The sequence below is a fragment of the Dermacentor albipictus genome, chromosome 3 (genome assembly GCF_038994185.2).
Source record: "Dermacentor albipictus isolate Rhodes 1998 colony chromosome 3, USDA_Dalb.pri_finalv2, whole genome shotgun sequence".
Lineage (NCBI taxonomy): Eukaryota > Metazoa > Arthropoda > Arachnida > Ixodida > Ixodidae > Dermacentor > Dermacentor albipictus.
This window is the reverse complement of record NC_091823.1, coordinates 6,764,269-6,779,467: the sequence shown is the minus strand read 5'-3', so window position 1 is coordinate 6,779,467 and position 15,199 is coordinate 6,764,269. Positions and strand designations below refer to the sequence as shown.

The window sequence follows — 15,199 nt, the reverse complement described above, 5'->3', positions numbered from 1 at the left end:
TAAACCTGGGTTCTCGTCACGGTATAGTTTGTCCAAAGCTATAACTATGCCTCAGAATGACAAAACTTGTGCAGCAGGCAGAGCAAAGCACACAAGCGGTGACGCAACTGGAATGCATTCGCAAGTACGCCAAAACTCGGTGTAAATGCACCGCCACTGCTGCCGATGTGGTATTTCCAAGGCTTTATTTTTTAAATGCTTCAAACAAGAGCAGCACAGCCGTAATTTCTCCACTGTGACGCTTATGTCTCATTTTGTGGTAGCTGCCTGCGGCGCTGTACATCACTCGGAAGGTAAAAACAGTAGACATTTAATTTCATAAGCGAACTTCATATTTTGCGCTTCAGAACAATTCACAAAAAAATATTTCACGTGAATAGTTAACAGAAACTATTACCGTAGACGTGAACGAAAGCGTTCAACTGATGCGTGACGCAAAGCGCAGCTCATCTTCATCGACTCCAGAAGCAACGTAGCGTATACTATTTAGGCCAGCTGTACAACATCTAAACAAATCATCGTTCGTAGGCTAAATAGCACGCGGAAAGCACACCGTTCGTGAAAGACGGATCGGGTTGAACCCCGCACAGTTTCCATTAGCAAGCACAAAATAATTTTTTGTGTGCAAAGGTGGCCTTGGAGAGATCGCATTACGGTAAAGCTCTCACCTCTGCCTTGCGGATGTTGTTTCTGATGTCTTCGAGTTTCTGCTCGACGTCCTCTTGTTCACCGGTTGATGCCTCCATGGTCTGGACAGCCAATATTATAACATCGGGTGTTACGAGGTGTTCACTAAGCACGTTTTCATTAGGTCAGAAGCGCACCACAGAGATGTCCTATATGGAACTTAGATTATATATATATATATATATATATATATATATATATATATATATATATATATATATATATATATATATATATATATATATATGTAATAACCTTTATTTTTTTCCATCAACGTGATGGGGGAGGTATATTACAGGAGGTATATTACAGGGAGTCTGAATTATCATGCACCAATAGTTAAAAATATGCAAATGCCACGTAGCTGGACAGAACCAAAGTAATGTTATTTGCCGGTGCTTGGACAGACTCAGAATATTTTTTTACATTCCGCGTAAATACATAACTAGTCTTAATTGCCATATATATATATATATATATATATATATATATATATATATATATATATATATATATATATATATATATATATATATATATATATATATATATATATATATGTCTTCAGAGTATTTAATGTCCACTGCAGGACGACGGCCTGTCCCTACGATCGCCCTGTCCTGCGCCAACCGATTCCAACTAGTGCCTACGAATTTGTTAATTTCACCCCACGTAGTCCTCGGCGGTCCTCGACTGCGCTTACCTTCTCTTGGCACCCATTCTTTAACCCTAATCGCCCACCGGTTATCTAACCTACGCATTACATGTCCTGCCCAGCTCTATTGTTTTTTTCTTACTGTTAATTAGAATATCGGCTATCCCCGTTTGCTCTCTGATTCATACCATTCTCTTCCTGTCTCTTGAGATTATGCCTAACATTCTTCGTTCCATCACTCTTTGCTCGGTCCTTAACTTGCTTTTGACCTTCTTTGTAAGTCTCCAAGTTCCTGCCTCGTATGTTAGCACCGCTATAGAATGCATGGATTGTACACCTTTCTTTTTAATCATAATGGTAAGCTTCCAGTTAGGATCTCACAATGTCTGCCGTATGCGCTCCAACCCATTTTTATTCGCCTGTGAATTTCCTCCTCTTTATCAGGGTCCCCTGTGACTAATTGACCTAGGTAAACGTACTCCTTGCTCGTACTCTTGTTCCCTTGCCCGGCTATTGATCATTATCTTTGTCTTCTGTATAGTAATCTTCAACCCCACTCTTTCACTCTCTCTGTTACGGTGCTCAAGCATTTGTTGTAACTCGTCCCCAGTTTTGCTGAACAGGACAATATCATCTGCAAGTCTAAGGTAGCTGATCTATTCGCGATTGATCCTCACTCCTAAGATTTCCCAGTTTGATAGCTTAAATATGTCTTCCAAGCACGCAATAAATAGCATTGGAGAGATTGTGTCTCCTTGTCTGACCTCTTTCCTTATAGGTATCTCCCTACTTGTGGAGAATTAACGTAGCTGTGGAGTCTCTGTACATATTTTCTAAGATATTTACGTAAGCGTCCTGTACTCCTTGATTACGTAATGTCTCTATGACTGCTGTTATCTCTACTGAATCAAATGTGTTTTCGTAATCTATGACAGCCATATAGACAGGCTTATTGTACTCTGAGGATTTCTCTATAACCTGATTAATGACATGGATGTGATACATTATAGAGTATCCCTCCCTGAAGCCAGCCTGTTGCCTTGGTTGACTAAATCTAGTGTTGCCATTATTCTATTGGAGATTATTTTCGTTATTATTTTGTATAATACTGGGAGTAAGCTAATGGGGCTATAATTTTTCAATTCTTTAACGCCTCCATTTTTGTGTATTAGTATAATGTTTGCATTCTTCCAGTTTTCTGGGACCCTTGCAATCGACAGACACTTCGTATAGAAAGCCGCCAGTTTTCCAACAACTATGTCTCCTCCATCTTTGATTAAATCGACTGTTATTCCATCTCCTGCCGCTCGTCCTCGTTTCATGTCTCGCAAGGCCTTTCTGACCTCATCGTTAGTTATAGGAGGAGTTTCTGTATCCTGTTCATTACTGTTTCTAATGGAGGTATCCTGACTCCTCTGGGTATTGTACAGGTCAGTATAGAATTCTTCCGTTTCTTTTACTATATCTTCGAGATTGCCGACGATATTACCCAGCTTATCTTTCAGTGCATACACCTTGGTTTGTCCTATGCCAAGTTTCCTTTTCACTGGTTTCAGGCTGCGTCCACATTAAAGGCATCTTCAGTCTTTCTCATGTTACAACAGTTTCGAATATCACTTATTTTCGGCTTGTTGATCAGTTTTGACAGTTCCACGAATTTTATCTTATCTCTATTTTAGCAGAAACAAATATAATTAGTCCACCCCCTATGACAGGGCCGTCTATCAGTCTTTCAGTGCATACTTCTTGGTTTGTCCACTAGCTGCCTATGCACTCGGTGATATGTACGTAAGCGTCGCGCGAACCATGTAGCCGCAATAGGCCGCATAAGTTTTTCATGATAGACCACCATATAAGTTTGTCCTCGTAGTACTTAAGGTGTAAGACGTTTTCAGAGTACTAAGGAGACACTGCGTAAGCAGCACACAGACGGCACAGTAAGAAGTAAGTACTCACAGATGGCTCAAATTATTTCTCCTTTCTCTACGGCTGTCACGTTCAGCTGTGGCAGCAATTTTATTGATAAGATTGTGAATGTTTGATAATATGCTCCGTAGCTCAAGGTTATCAGGCATATTTTATCGTGCACCACGCCCGCCTCAGATCTAGGATTGTGACTCGCACGTCTCTCTCTCAACAAGTGGCAAATGAAGGTAAATGAGAAGAAAACCGTATCGATGACAATAACAAGAAAACGGATTCCCCTACACTACCAATATTCAATAAATGGCCGCAGTCTTTCCTCAGTAGAAAGTTATAAATACTTGGGTGTCATGATCACGCCTGATCTCAGGTGGAACACGCATATCAACTACATACAAAAAAAGGCCATGCAGAAGCTTGGGTATCTGAAACGTTCCCTACGTCAGTCGACAGAAGAAATAAAGTTACTGGCATATAAAAAATTTATTAGGCCGATTCTTGAATATGCTTCCGTCTTATGGGACCAATTTACTGAATTAAATATAAGTAAACTCGAAAGTGTCCAAAGGAAATCAATAAGATTCGTCTATAATTCATATAGCTGGCACACATCTCCGACTCAGCTGCTAGAAAAAGCTAATTTAGAAACACTTCAACTAAGACGCCATCGTGATAGGTTGAAATATATGTATTTAATATATCATGATAATTTGCGTATCAATAAGGAATTGTACATTCAACAGGTGACTCGTCGTTCCACACGAGGAAATCACTCGAAAAAGATCAAAGAATTCGCCTGCAGAACCGATTGCTTCAGTAATTCATTTTTTCCTCGAACTATTCGAGATTGGAACCGCCTCAGTGCACACATTGTCGAGAAACCCACCATGCAGTCAATCTTAAGTGCTTTATAATTCCATCAGCCTTCAATTTTCAGCAACACTTATCATCTCGCGACATATGCTATGGTTCTCCCGCAAAATGCTTCGATAAGTGATGCATTACAGCAGTTGGTCATATCGAGCAACGCGCATGTGCAGCTTGAATTGTCCATATTCTGATTTCTTCTTTCCTTGTCAAGCACTCTGTCAATATATCATTGTACAATTTTTATATCTGTAGCACGGGTTTGTATGCAAGCGACGTGCAAACTATTGGTCTTTCGTTACTTTTCAGTGCGTAGTGCGAGCATTGTGTAATGCGTTCTTGTCTTGTTATTTTTGATCATTTTTTTCATATGTACTGTCCACTCCTGCCTACGGCCTTCTCTGAAGGCTGGCAGTATTTCTCAAATAATAAAAATAATATGAAAGTGTAAATGGCTCTACAAAGCTTCAAAATTAGTTCTGTACTAACGCGTGGTAATCGCGCGACGACCCAGCAGGTCTTCCTGGCTATGCTATGACGTGTTTGTGTTAGCAGATTGAATCATTGCATTGGTGTTGTGTCTACCCTGCTCTCGATAATTACAAAGAACACAATACAATTCTCAGCAACTAGCGTAGGAAGACTGCAAAATTATTGAATGCGAGCCTGAACGGCGCCTTTGTCATATAAATCTCTAGAACGAATTTCACAGGCAAGCAAAAGCGTTTTTGGTATCTGAAGTACTTCTGCATTAGCCGTGCATAGTAGTTATTTGTTTACTGCAGGGGAAATCCACCGAACCTTTTCTCCCTTGGCAATCTGGCCGAGCAGCCTGTTGAGCTCCTTGTTGGCGTCGCGCAGCGTGCGGCACTCCTTCATGTAGGCCGAGGCCCACTTCTTGGCCTCCTTGCTCAGGCAGATGTCGGCGTGGTGTTCCGTGCAGATGGTGCGCACCTGCGTCAGAACGTAATGCCTTTTATGTCCCCATATGCCCCTAATCTCCCTTATGTAACGCCCTGTAAAAGGCCCTTGAGAGCAGGACATATGAGAGCCAACACGGCGAAATGTGCCGGCCAGTTTTCATTTGGCTGGGTGGACCGTTCACTGCGAGGTCGCGCGCCGCTTGCCAATTTCTTCGCATAATCATCGCGAATGCGCAATTGAATCCTTGCAGCTGCGATGAGACCACCCTCCGTCGGTCTTCCAAATACCGCGAGAGAGGAGGAAGCGTTCAGTCCTGGAAGGGGAACACAGGGATAAAACGCAATCCGGTTACACGGAAACAATTCACTGAACAAATTATCACAGGGTCCTTGTACCCGTAGCCAGCCCTGCAAAAAGCTACCGGAGCTTTATTTTGGTTCTTCGAGACAACTGCATTATGCGTTGTGCGACCCTGACTGTGAAAGCTTGTATGCGTGCGCGCGCCCATGTACCAAATATTATTTTTTTTCTCCTGCTTTGCACTGACCTCCTTTTCCCGTTGCTGTGAAACCACGAGAGAAGAACTTGCCACAAAAATATTTTCATGGCTACTGTGTCATCTTTGGCACTGGCAATCACTGCGTTATGCAGGCCACTACGTTATCGCACGAAGAAAAGCCCCGTGCGCTAATTACACGTTCGATGCTTTGATTAACCATTCACACCCTCACTGTTCGAACACACTAAAGAAAAAAAAAGGACCTGTACGTTCTCTCGTTTCCTGGGTAGAAAGAATCAGGCAGATTTAGTCGACGTTTTTAAAAACGTACAGGAATAAATTAAGCCCGGACCTAAAGAAGGCAAACATGCATATTGCGAGAATAATATCACCCCTGTAATTAATAATTCTAAACTGCTTTGGGGAGCTGTTGACAAAATTATAGAAACAGAAGGACCACGTATGCCTACCGAATTACACGTTAATGGAAAGCCTGCTCTGGCGTGACGCTTGCAAAGCAGTTCATTATGCATTATTTGGCTCCCGCTGCCTTTACTGGCCCCAAGATAGCGCCAGCCTCGAAATCTGCTGTTTCATGCATCCCTACGGCCTACAATGACTCTCTGTTTTTGGTGCCTACCTCAGAAGAAGAGATAGCATCTACCGTACACACAGTGAAAGACACGTGCTCGCCAGGTTACAATGAAATCAGCGTTTTACCAGTCAAAGCAGCTATCTGTTATAGTTCCGATATATTAATTTATATCTGTAACAGAATGCTGGTCACTGGCACATTCCCTGACCGAATGAAAGTTGCACGAGCTGCAGTAGTATTTGAAGGACGTAGTAAAAATTACCTAAATAATTATCGATCGTTATCGGTATTGCCGCTTTTTTTCTAAAATCGCAGAACGTGTCATTTACAAGCGATGTATCAATTCATACTAGTTAAAAATATCTCTAAACAGAAGTTTGGCTTTCAGTCTGGAAAATGAGTGGAATCTGCACTACTGCACATAAATGAAAACATACTTAGTAACCTTGAACAGCTACTTTTTACAGTGGGAATTTTTCTCGATTTCCGAGAAGCCTGTCATTCGGTCAAACACCAAATCCTGTTTCAAAGGTTACCGACGTAAGGCATCCGTGGATTGGCGCTTTGCATTCTACCCTTTAAGGTACAATGCAAAAGACACAACTTCACGAATTTCAGTCAGGTTTGGGTGATATAAGCTTTGCGGTCCCACAGTGATGCATTTTGGGTCATTTGCTATTTTTCTTTTACACATTATTGACATTACTAATATTCCTTTAACCCCTGCCATTGCCACGTACGCCAAAAACACTAACGTATTCTTTTCTGATGTAGATCTTAGCTCATTAGAGCAAAATTTGTTCGGTACGACGTATTCACGGTCTGGGCAAAGTTTTTCAACATGTGTCGTCACTGTATAAGCACATTTGTGCCTAAGAAAACAAATAAAGTCAGCAAGCAAGCGCCATGGATGACGCGTAACATTTTGCAACTAAAGCGCCCACTAGAAAGAAACAAAAATAAGTGCGCTCCGTCACAACTTATCAGTGCAATAAAAAGCAAATTGGCATCAGCTGTTCATAATTGGAAAGATTACTACTTTAAAGCAGTACTACCTGGTTTCATAAAGTATACACTGAAAAAAATTTTGGTGGTACAGTACTACCTGGTTTCATAAAAGACACACTAAACATTTTTTTCGAGGTACTGAAGTGACAATAAGAGGCCTATAAATGAAATGGTGGATGGCGAAACTGCTATGAAAGACAAGAATGAAATCGCTGAACATTTTAACAACTGCGTTCATAGTGTCTTTTCAGGGTCGAACGTGCGTAACTTGTCTGAGTGTGCTGTTTTTTAGCCACATGAAGCGAACTTCATTTTATACAATGGTATTGTTTCAATGCTCTTAAACTTGAAGACAAAGAAATCGTGCGGCCTATATGAAGTCCCAAGTGTATTTCTTAAGCGTTATGCCGACATTATTAATGGATGTCTTTTTATACTGTTTAGAGCTGCTTTGTTATCTGCTCCAGTGCCAAATGACTGGAGGACAGCTCGAGTTGTGCCAATTTTTAAAAAAGGGCAATCCCTTGTCGCTTGAAAATTATCCCCCAATATGATTGACTCCGTCATGCTGCAAACTAATTGGGCATATCATCGCCAACCATATCACCATAGTTTTATAAATAAATTCTATATTAACAGATTGCCAGCATAGCTTTAGAAAAGGCTATTTATCTACGACATAACTGTTAACTGTAATTCATACATTCGCAGAAACCCTAGACAGTAACGGTCAAATTGACGCTCTTTTTTATATTTTAGTAAGACATTCGACAGAGTAGTTCATTATAAACTGATTCAAGAACTTAAAGATAATAATATTCCTAACGTTATAGTTTCTTGGACAGCTGTTTGTCTTTCAAATCGCGTGCAGTTTGTCTCAATTGAAGGTAAAAATTCCAGCCTTCTTCTCGTAACATCCGGTGTACCCCAGCGTGGCGTTCTGGGGCCATTACGGTTTCTACTCTACATAAATGACATTGTCACCGTAATTACACCAGGTACACAAATTAGATTGTTTGCGGACGACTGCGTCTTATTTCGGGAAATATCTTCAGTACATGACCAGATCGAACTTAATCAAAGCTTACAGAATATAGAAGAACGGTATGATAGGTCGAGCATGGCCTTGAACAAACACAAAACAATCTGCCTTCGTTTTACTAGCAAGAAAAGTCCTTTAAAATATGAATGCACATTGGCCGTTTCACCGTTAGAAAAAGTTGACAATTATAAATACCTAGGCGTAACATTTTCTAATAACCTTTCCTGAAATTTACAGATTAGTAATATTTGTTCTTCTGCATTCCGTAAACTTTGCTTCTTAGAGCACAAACTGAGAAATTCACCTGCCAGCATCAAACTATTAAGTTATTTGACTTTCATCAGACCTAAACTAGAGTACGCTTGCATTACATGGGATTCGTACACTAAACATAACATTAAAATCATGGAGAGAATTCAGAGAAAGGCTGTTCGTTTTATTTATTCTAAGTTTAACCGCACCGATTCCCCCACACAAGCTAATGGGGGCAAACGACATTCCCCTCCTCGAGACACAGAGGCAGATACTTCGCCTGAATTTCCTTCAGCAACTAATTAATCGTGAATTATCCTTAGACCACTCGGTATACGTGATCCCTTTGTCCACAAGGCGTACACGTCATGATCGCACATATGCATCAACCCCTCATTTCACAAGAGGAATGCACACAAATTTTCTTTTTTGCCCAGAACAGTGTCTGAGTCGAACTCCCGACCCGCGATGTATTGAAACGTTCCTAGTGAAGTTCGTTACTCATATGATCTTTGTAATGCATACTTATTTGTATTTATTCTATAGGATGTATATTTCTGTATTTCCGTTTTTCTTTTGGTGCTTGCATTGTTTCTAATTTGCCTTGTATGCCTGAGTGCTCTTCCTGCAAGACCAATGTATGGTCTGCAGTATGTTATAAATAAAACAAAATATGCGCACTTAAAAGCATCTGCTTGCAAAAACTTTGAGTCTACTGGCATGAACGCAATAATTTTGCATCACTAATATAGCCACAACACACGCACGCACTCTCTCTCTCTCTCTCTGTCACACACACACACACACACACACACACACACACACGCACACACAGTCACACACGCACTTACACATACACAGGCACACACGCACTTACACATACACAGGCACACACACACACCGGGCACACGCACAAAAGCAACGCGCACATACAAACACACACACAGTCACACACGCACTTACACATACACAGGCACACACACACACACACCGGGCACACGCACACAAGCAACGCGCACATACAAACACACACACAGTCACACACGCACTTACACATACACAGGCACACACACACACACACACACCGGGCACACGCACACAAGCAACGCACACACACGGGCGCACACAAACACACACCCGCACACCCGCAGACATAGACACATGGACACATGGACACCAAGGTGTCTACCAAGTTGAGATTTCAAAATTCTCAGTTTTCCAGATTTTTCCTGAGTGCATTTTCAAAATTTCCTTAGTGAAACAGAACTTTGTTTTATGTTCCGACCGCCCGACACCACGTCGCCCGATGCTGTCACTTTCTAGTAAGCATGCTAAAAAATAAAAAAGAAACCGACCAGTAAAGTTTGGTTCGTTCTCCGTCCTCGCTTCACCGTTGGAACTTGAAGCTTCTCGGACGATGATCGGCAGTGGTTGATCAAACGCAGGCAGGAAACGATGAGCTCAGATGTACAAGAAATATTTATACGTGAACTTTTCTATATACATGGCAGGTAAAACAAATACATTACAAAAGTGAACAACTGAGAAACAAGGTCTCACTCTTCGACTGTCTCAATGACTGTTAGAGCCCAGACTCGTTTTAACGTACATAGTACGGAGGCTCACTGGTCTATCAGCAATCCTGATCTCAGCCAAGTCTGAGGGACAGCATGTCGTCCCGATTTTTATAGCCCAAATATACAAAGAAAAAAAGGCGGTAGGGCCGTTGGCCCGTCCCACAGGTTCAGTTGCCAATCAGAGTCAACCGTTTGTTAAGCCACCACCCACAGGGATGGGCTTACTCTTAAAAATAAACATATTGGAAAACAAAGCTCTTTTCCTTCTTCGCCAAAACTCCGTTGCCCTCTCATTTCTCCGTAGTGAGTGACCGGCTCAGCAAAACACGCCAGGCCCGAACAAGTTATCGCTAGACCGTTTCAAATGCCAACGGCGTCTAGGCTGCACCTGTCTCGGAAGCAGGGGCACCGGCACCACGAAGTGCCGCTGTACTCAAAGTTTGGCCGTCTGGGAGACGGATGACCCTCCTTGTCCTTCAAATTTATTGTCTACAAGACAAAGTTCTTTGAGTGCGTGTTTCCAAGACGCCGTCGTGCGAATGCACTCTTTACGTGCGCACCGCATTCCTACAGCGTGTACGGTAAGCTGGTCTTAGACACCACGCAGGCAGTCGCACCCAACAACAATGCTGGCGATTACCTTCCGGAGGCGTAGAGGATTAGGTCCATGCTCACTGCATGCAGCACGGAGTCAGAGTTGCTAAGTCCTTCTTAACCTCGGCGGCGCCTCCAATTAGTCAGGGACTCGGGCGCCAGGCTCACAATACCTTTTGTACAGCGGTTCGTTTTAAGGCTGGTCTGTGTGACCCGTCGGCGGACTGCGAACATCGTGCGCACAATACTGACTTCCAGCAATCGGCACACGCCCGCCTGGCACCTGCCGCGATGCGTCACCAAACCCCGCGCGTTGCCTGTGACCCCGCATAACACAGCAACTGTCGCCCCGCTGACATGGGGGGAAGTGAACCCCCTCTCTATACACAAAGCACGAGGCCGATTTGTGAGACTTAAGAAGCCGAACAATCAGAGCGACCTTACACGTCCCTCCTAAAGAGTATACTGGGCTTACGATGTTCCCAGCTATACTACAAGAGCCAAAGGGCGCTGTATCATAAGATTTAGGCTCTGAAGGTTCCGTCGTCAAAGAAAATCGACATACGCTGCCCAACACGGGTGCTGCGGAGTCCGTAAGGAACAGGGAAATTAACTGAAAGGACCACAGAAAAAAAACAATTTTCTCTCAGAGACAAAAAAAAAAAGGCGAAAGCTCAACACATTCATGACAGTGAGCATGCAAAAGAAACACTCATGTATGTACAGGAACACTCCAACGCACTGCACGGCACAACAGCAGTAAAGTAACATATGCAGGTTATATACATAGTATGTCCATAGTCTTATAACCCTCACACACATAGACGACAACAGCCACAGAAAGTTCCACCAAGGCTGAACTGTCCCACGCACACATCCTTCGGGTGAACGGGAACATTCACGCCTGTCCCAGCTGGCATGGCTGTTTCTGTCTATCCTTTCGTTTCTGCTCTTTACTCGATTGGCTCCCATGAACGATTCGAGAGCCTTGACAATGCATCAGCATTGGCGTTACATGTTCCTTTCCGGTGACGCACCGTTACATTGTAGCGCTGTAGTGAAAGCGCCCATCTTGCTAACTTGGCCCCCTGCGGGGTGCTGGTTGTCAAATATGACAGTGGGTTATGATCAGAGACAACATTCACCACTGCTCCGAAAAGCCAGTAGTCAAATTTCTTGAGTGCCTAAATAATGGCAAAGGCTTCTCTCTCTATAGTCGACCAGCGCGCCTGTGTCGGGTTAAAGCGGTGGCTAGCAAAAGCGATCGGCTTTTCTTCTCCGTCCGCTGACATTTGAGCTACACAGGCACCGGCCGCCGTCGCCGACCCATCAGTGAATAGCCGGTACGGCTGATGAGGTTCAGGCGTGTTCATGGCGACAGCCTGACAGAGAGCTAATTTCAGACTTTCGAACGCGCACTGCGCTTCTTCCGACCATGGAATTGAATTAGGAACCCCTCGCCTTGTCAAAGCTGTAAGCGGGCTCGCCACGTCGGCGTAGTTTGAGACATAGTCCCGATAATGCCCACAAAGCCCCAACAGACTTCGCAACTCTTTCTTTGTGTGAGGTGGCACAAGACCTTCTATGGCAGCTATCTTGGTTGCCCAACCTGTGTCAAAGAGGAGTACTTGGTCCCCGACATTAAATTCTTTAGTCCGTGCCCTCCTATTGTAAACTAGAGCATGTTTGCTCTGGCACTCGGTGCCTGTCAACTCAGCTACACTCTCGGCTAGTTCTAGCTCCCGCTGACTGGGCACCCCAGTGACATCTTGTATGAAACTATTCTCTTGCAACTTAGGCATTTGCTCTGTCGTTTCTTCGAAACTTAGACCGCAGTCCGGCTCAGTGTTATCGACCATTTCGACTGATCGGACCCCTACCCGCGGAATATTTTCCTCTCCAAACTCCTCTTTTTCCTGCGCGTGTAGTAGTTCCCAATCTTCCTTTGACAGCAGGCAGTCAACCCCGTTTGCAAGTTCGTCGGTAACCGCGCACACCAGATCGATCCTCTGCGGTTGTATCACAGCCCCCGGGCGATGCATGCCTACGGGCAGCGTAGCTAGCTTAGCTCGAATGGTGTTTCCGAATGCCGACTCAAGTCTTACTGTTCGTGATGGCTCCTGTAAATCGATGGGCAACATACTTTTACGGACTACCGTTATCTCACTACCTGTGTCCAACACAGCTTCCGTTGCTATATCCCCGCACATGATAGGGATTAGGTCCAGCTTCGACCTCCCCGAGCTAGCATTTTGAGCTACGACATGTACTCTAGCGCTTAGCACCCTTTCTTGCTCTGGTGGAGGTTCTTCACTTACAACAGCAACCTTCTGTACCCTTTGTTTTTGCACAGTCGGTGGCTTCCCCTGCGGTTCTTTATCTGAAGCTTTTGGGCAGTCTCTGGCTAGGTGACCCTGTATATGACACACGTGGCATCTTAAATTTGTCCTCTGCGGGCCAGCTAGTTTTGCGCGCTGCGGCAATGAGGCTGTTGCGGCTGGCTTAGTTGCTCGTCCTTTCCCTTTAGCTTGCTCGAAAGTCTCGAGTACTTTTGCCACCTCCACTGGCTTAAACCAATCTTCGCCTTCCCGCAAAAGAACATATTCTAGGGCTTCTGAGCTTAGACTAGCTTTCATACGGTCAGCGACCATAAGCTCCGTCATAGCTTCTTTGGTGTTTGCAGTGCGAGACTGAAGGTAATAGGCCAAATAGGTTCTAGCGCGGGACGCGAACTGAGCCCAAGTTTCCTCCTTTCGTTTAGATGCCTTCTCAAACCTCTCCAAGTATTTAGCTGGCGTGAGCTTAAGTTCATCCAATACTGCCTTCTTTACAGTCTCATAATCTGTACATTCCTCGTCATTAAGGCCACGCAACAGATAACGGACCCGCTCGGCCAGCGCAGGCATGATCAAATGTACCCGGCTATGTGCCGGTACTTGAAAAGATGTAAACAACTTTTCGACCTCATCAAACCATATCGGAACGTCAGCGTCACACGGCAACCGGTATGCCTTAAGCACTTTAGCACATTGTGCTATTCCATCCGTGATGGCACCGCGCCGATCGCTTCCTTCCGACTCCGAAGGCGGCCTGCTCGACTGCTCGAGCTCCACTCTCCGTAGAGCAATGCGCTCGCACTCTAGCTGTAGGCGCACCTTTTCCAGCTCCAGCTCCAGGCGTCTCACCGCCATGGCCTCTGGATCTGTCGTGCTCGGAGCCTGCGAAGCTCCTTGCGTCTCACTATCCATTTCAGTATCCGACGTCTCAGACTCGGTCTCTCCGATGCGTTGTAGTTCCTGCCGTCTCTGACCCTCTCTTTGTTCAGATGCCGTATCAATGTTTACGTTAGCCTCACTCGCATTCGCTGTTCTGCGCGTGAACACCATTAACCCCACTGAACAACAGCCATGCCAACCTAGACAAAACGCAAGGAATCCCGCTCACCCGTTGCTGCTGGGGGCGCCGCCTGACGTCCTTGTCCAGATGAATTGCAACCCTTGCGGAATTCGCTGGTGGCCCTCTGATTCCTTGCGCCTGGCTCGCTGCTCGTTGCTCGTTGTGGGGCTTCCCGATCCTGTCGGCTGCGCCAGTAAAGTTTGGTTCGTTCTCCGTCCTCGCTTCACCGTTGGAACTTGAAGCTTCTCGGACGATGATCGGCAGTGGTTGATCAAACGCAGGCAGGAAACGATGAGCTCAGATGTACAAGAAATATTTATACGTGAACTTTTCTATATACATGGCAGGTAAAACAAATACATTACAAAAGTGAACAACTGAGAAACAAGGTCTCACTCTTCGACTGTCTCAATGACTGTTAGAGCCCAGACTCGTTTTAACGTACATAGTACGGAGGCTCACTGGTCTATCAGCAATCCTGATCTCAGCCAAGTCTGAGGGACAGCATGTCGTCCCGATTTTTATAGCCCAAATATACAAAGAAAAAAAGGCGGTAGGGCCGTTGGCCCGTCCCACAGGTTCAGTTGCCAATCAGAGTCAACCGTTTGTTAAGCCACCACCCACAGGGATGGGCTTACTCTTAAAAATAAACATATTGGAAAACAAAGCTCTTTTCCTTCTTCGCCAAAACTCCGTTGCCCTCTCATTTCTCCGTAGTGAGTGACCGGCTCAGCAAAACACGCCAGGCCCGAACAAGTTATCGCTAGACCGTTTCAAATGCCAACGGCGTCTAGGCTGCACCTGTCTCGGAAGCAGGGGCACCGGCACCACGAAGTGCCGCTGTACTCAAAGTTTGGCCGTCTGGGAGACGGATGACCCTCCTTGTCCTTCAAATTTATTGTCTACAAGACAAAGTTCTTTGAGTGCGTGTTTCCAAGACGCCGTCGTGCGAATGCACTCTTTACGTGCGCACCGCATTCCTACAGCGTGCACGGTAAGCTGGTCTTAGACACCACGCAGGCAGTCGCACCCAACAACAATGCTGGCGATTACCTTCCGGAGGCGTAGAGGATTAGGTCCATGCTCACTGCATGCAGCACGGAGTCAGAGTTGCTAAGTCCTTCTTAACCTCGGCGGCGCCTCCAATTAGTCAGGGACTCGGGCGCCAGGCTCACAATAC

The 15,199-nt window shown here is 44.8% G+C and overlaps 3 protein-coding genes across 8 annotated transcripts in view; 1 reads left to right on the top strand and 2 right to left on the bottom strand.

Annotated features, from left to right (window-relative positions):
- The window catches only part of LOC135895998 (polyunsaturated fatty acid 5-lipoxygenase-like), a 443,319-nt gene that overhangs the window by 268,843 nt on the left and 159,277 nt on the right, over positions 1–15,199 (top strand). The window lies entirely within an intron of this gene.
- Positions 1–15,199, bottom strand: part of nwk (nervous wreck) — a 179,391-nt gene that overhangs the window by 116,282 nt on the left and 47,910 nt on the right. For all 6 annotated transcript variants that reach the window (XM_065424270.2, XM_065424274.2, XM_065424272.2 and 3 more), the window contains exons 11-12: positions 4,934–5,086; positions 669–749 (exon numbers count right to left, since the gene is read on the bottom strand). In XM_065424270.2, the coding sequence (XP_065280342.2) occupies positions 669–749; positions 4,934–5,086 (234 nt within the window). The remainder of the gene's footprint in view (positions 1–668; positions 750–4,933; positions 5,087–15,199) is intronic.
- LOC139057068 (uncharacterized) lies at positions 5,364–14,093 on the bottom strand. Its single transcript, XM_070534859.1, has 2 exons — positions 12,504–14,093; positions 5,364–5,369 (listed from the first exon to the last, which is right to left on the bottom strand). The coding sequence occupies exons 1-2, from the start codon at positions 14,007–14,009 to the stop codon at positions 5,364–5,366; spliced, it is 1,512 nt and encodes a 503-aa protein (XP_070390960.1). The 5' UTR covers positions 14,010–14,093.

Bases quoted from the DNA above. Each gene is read 5' to 3' on its own strand.
- LOC139057068 (XM_070534859.1), bottom strand. From the start codon at position 14,009: ATGGTGTTCACGCGCAGAACAGCGAATGCGAGTGAGGCTAACGTAAAC.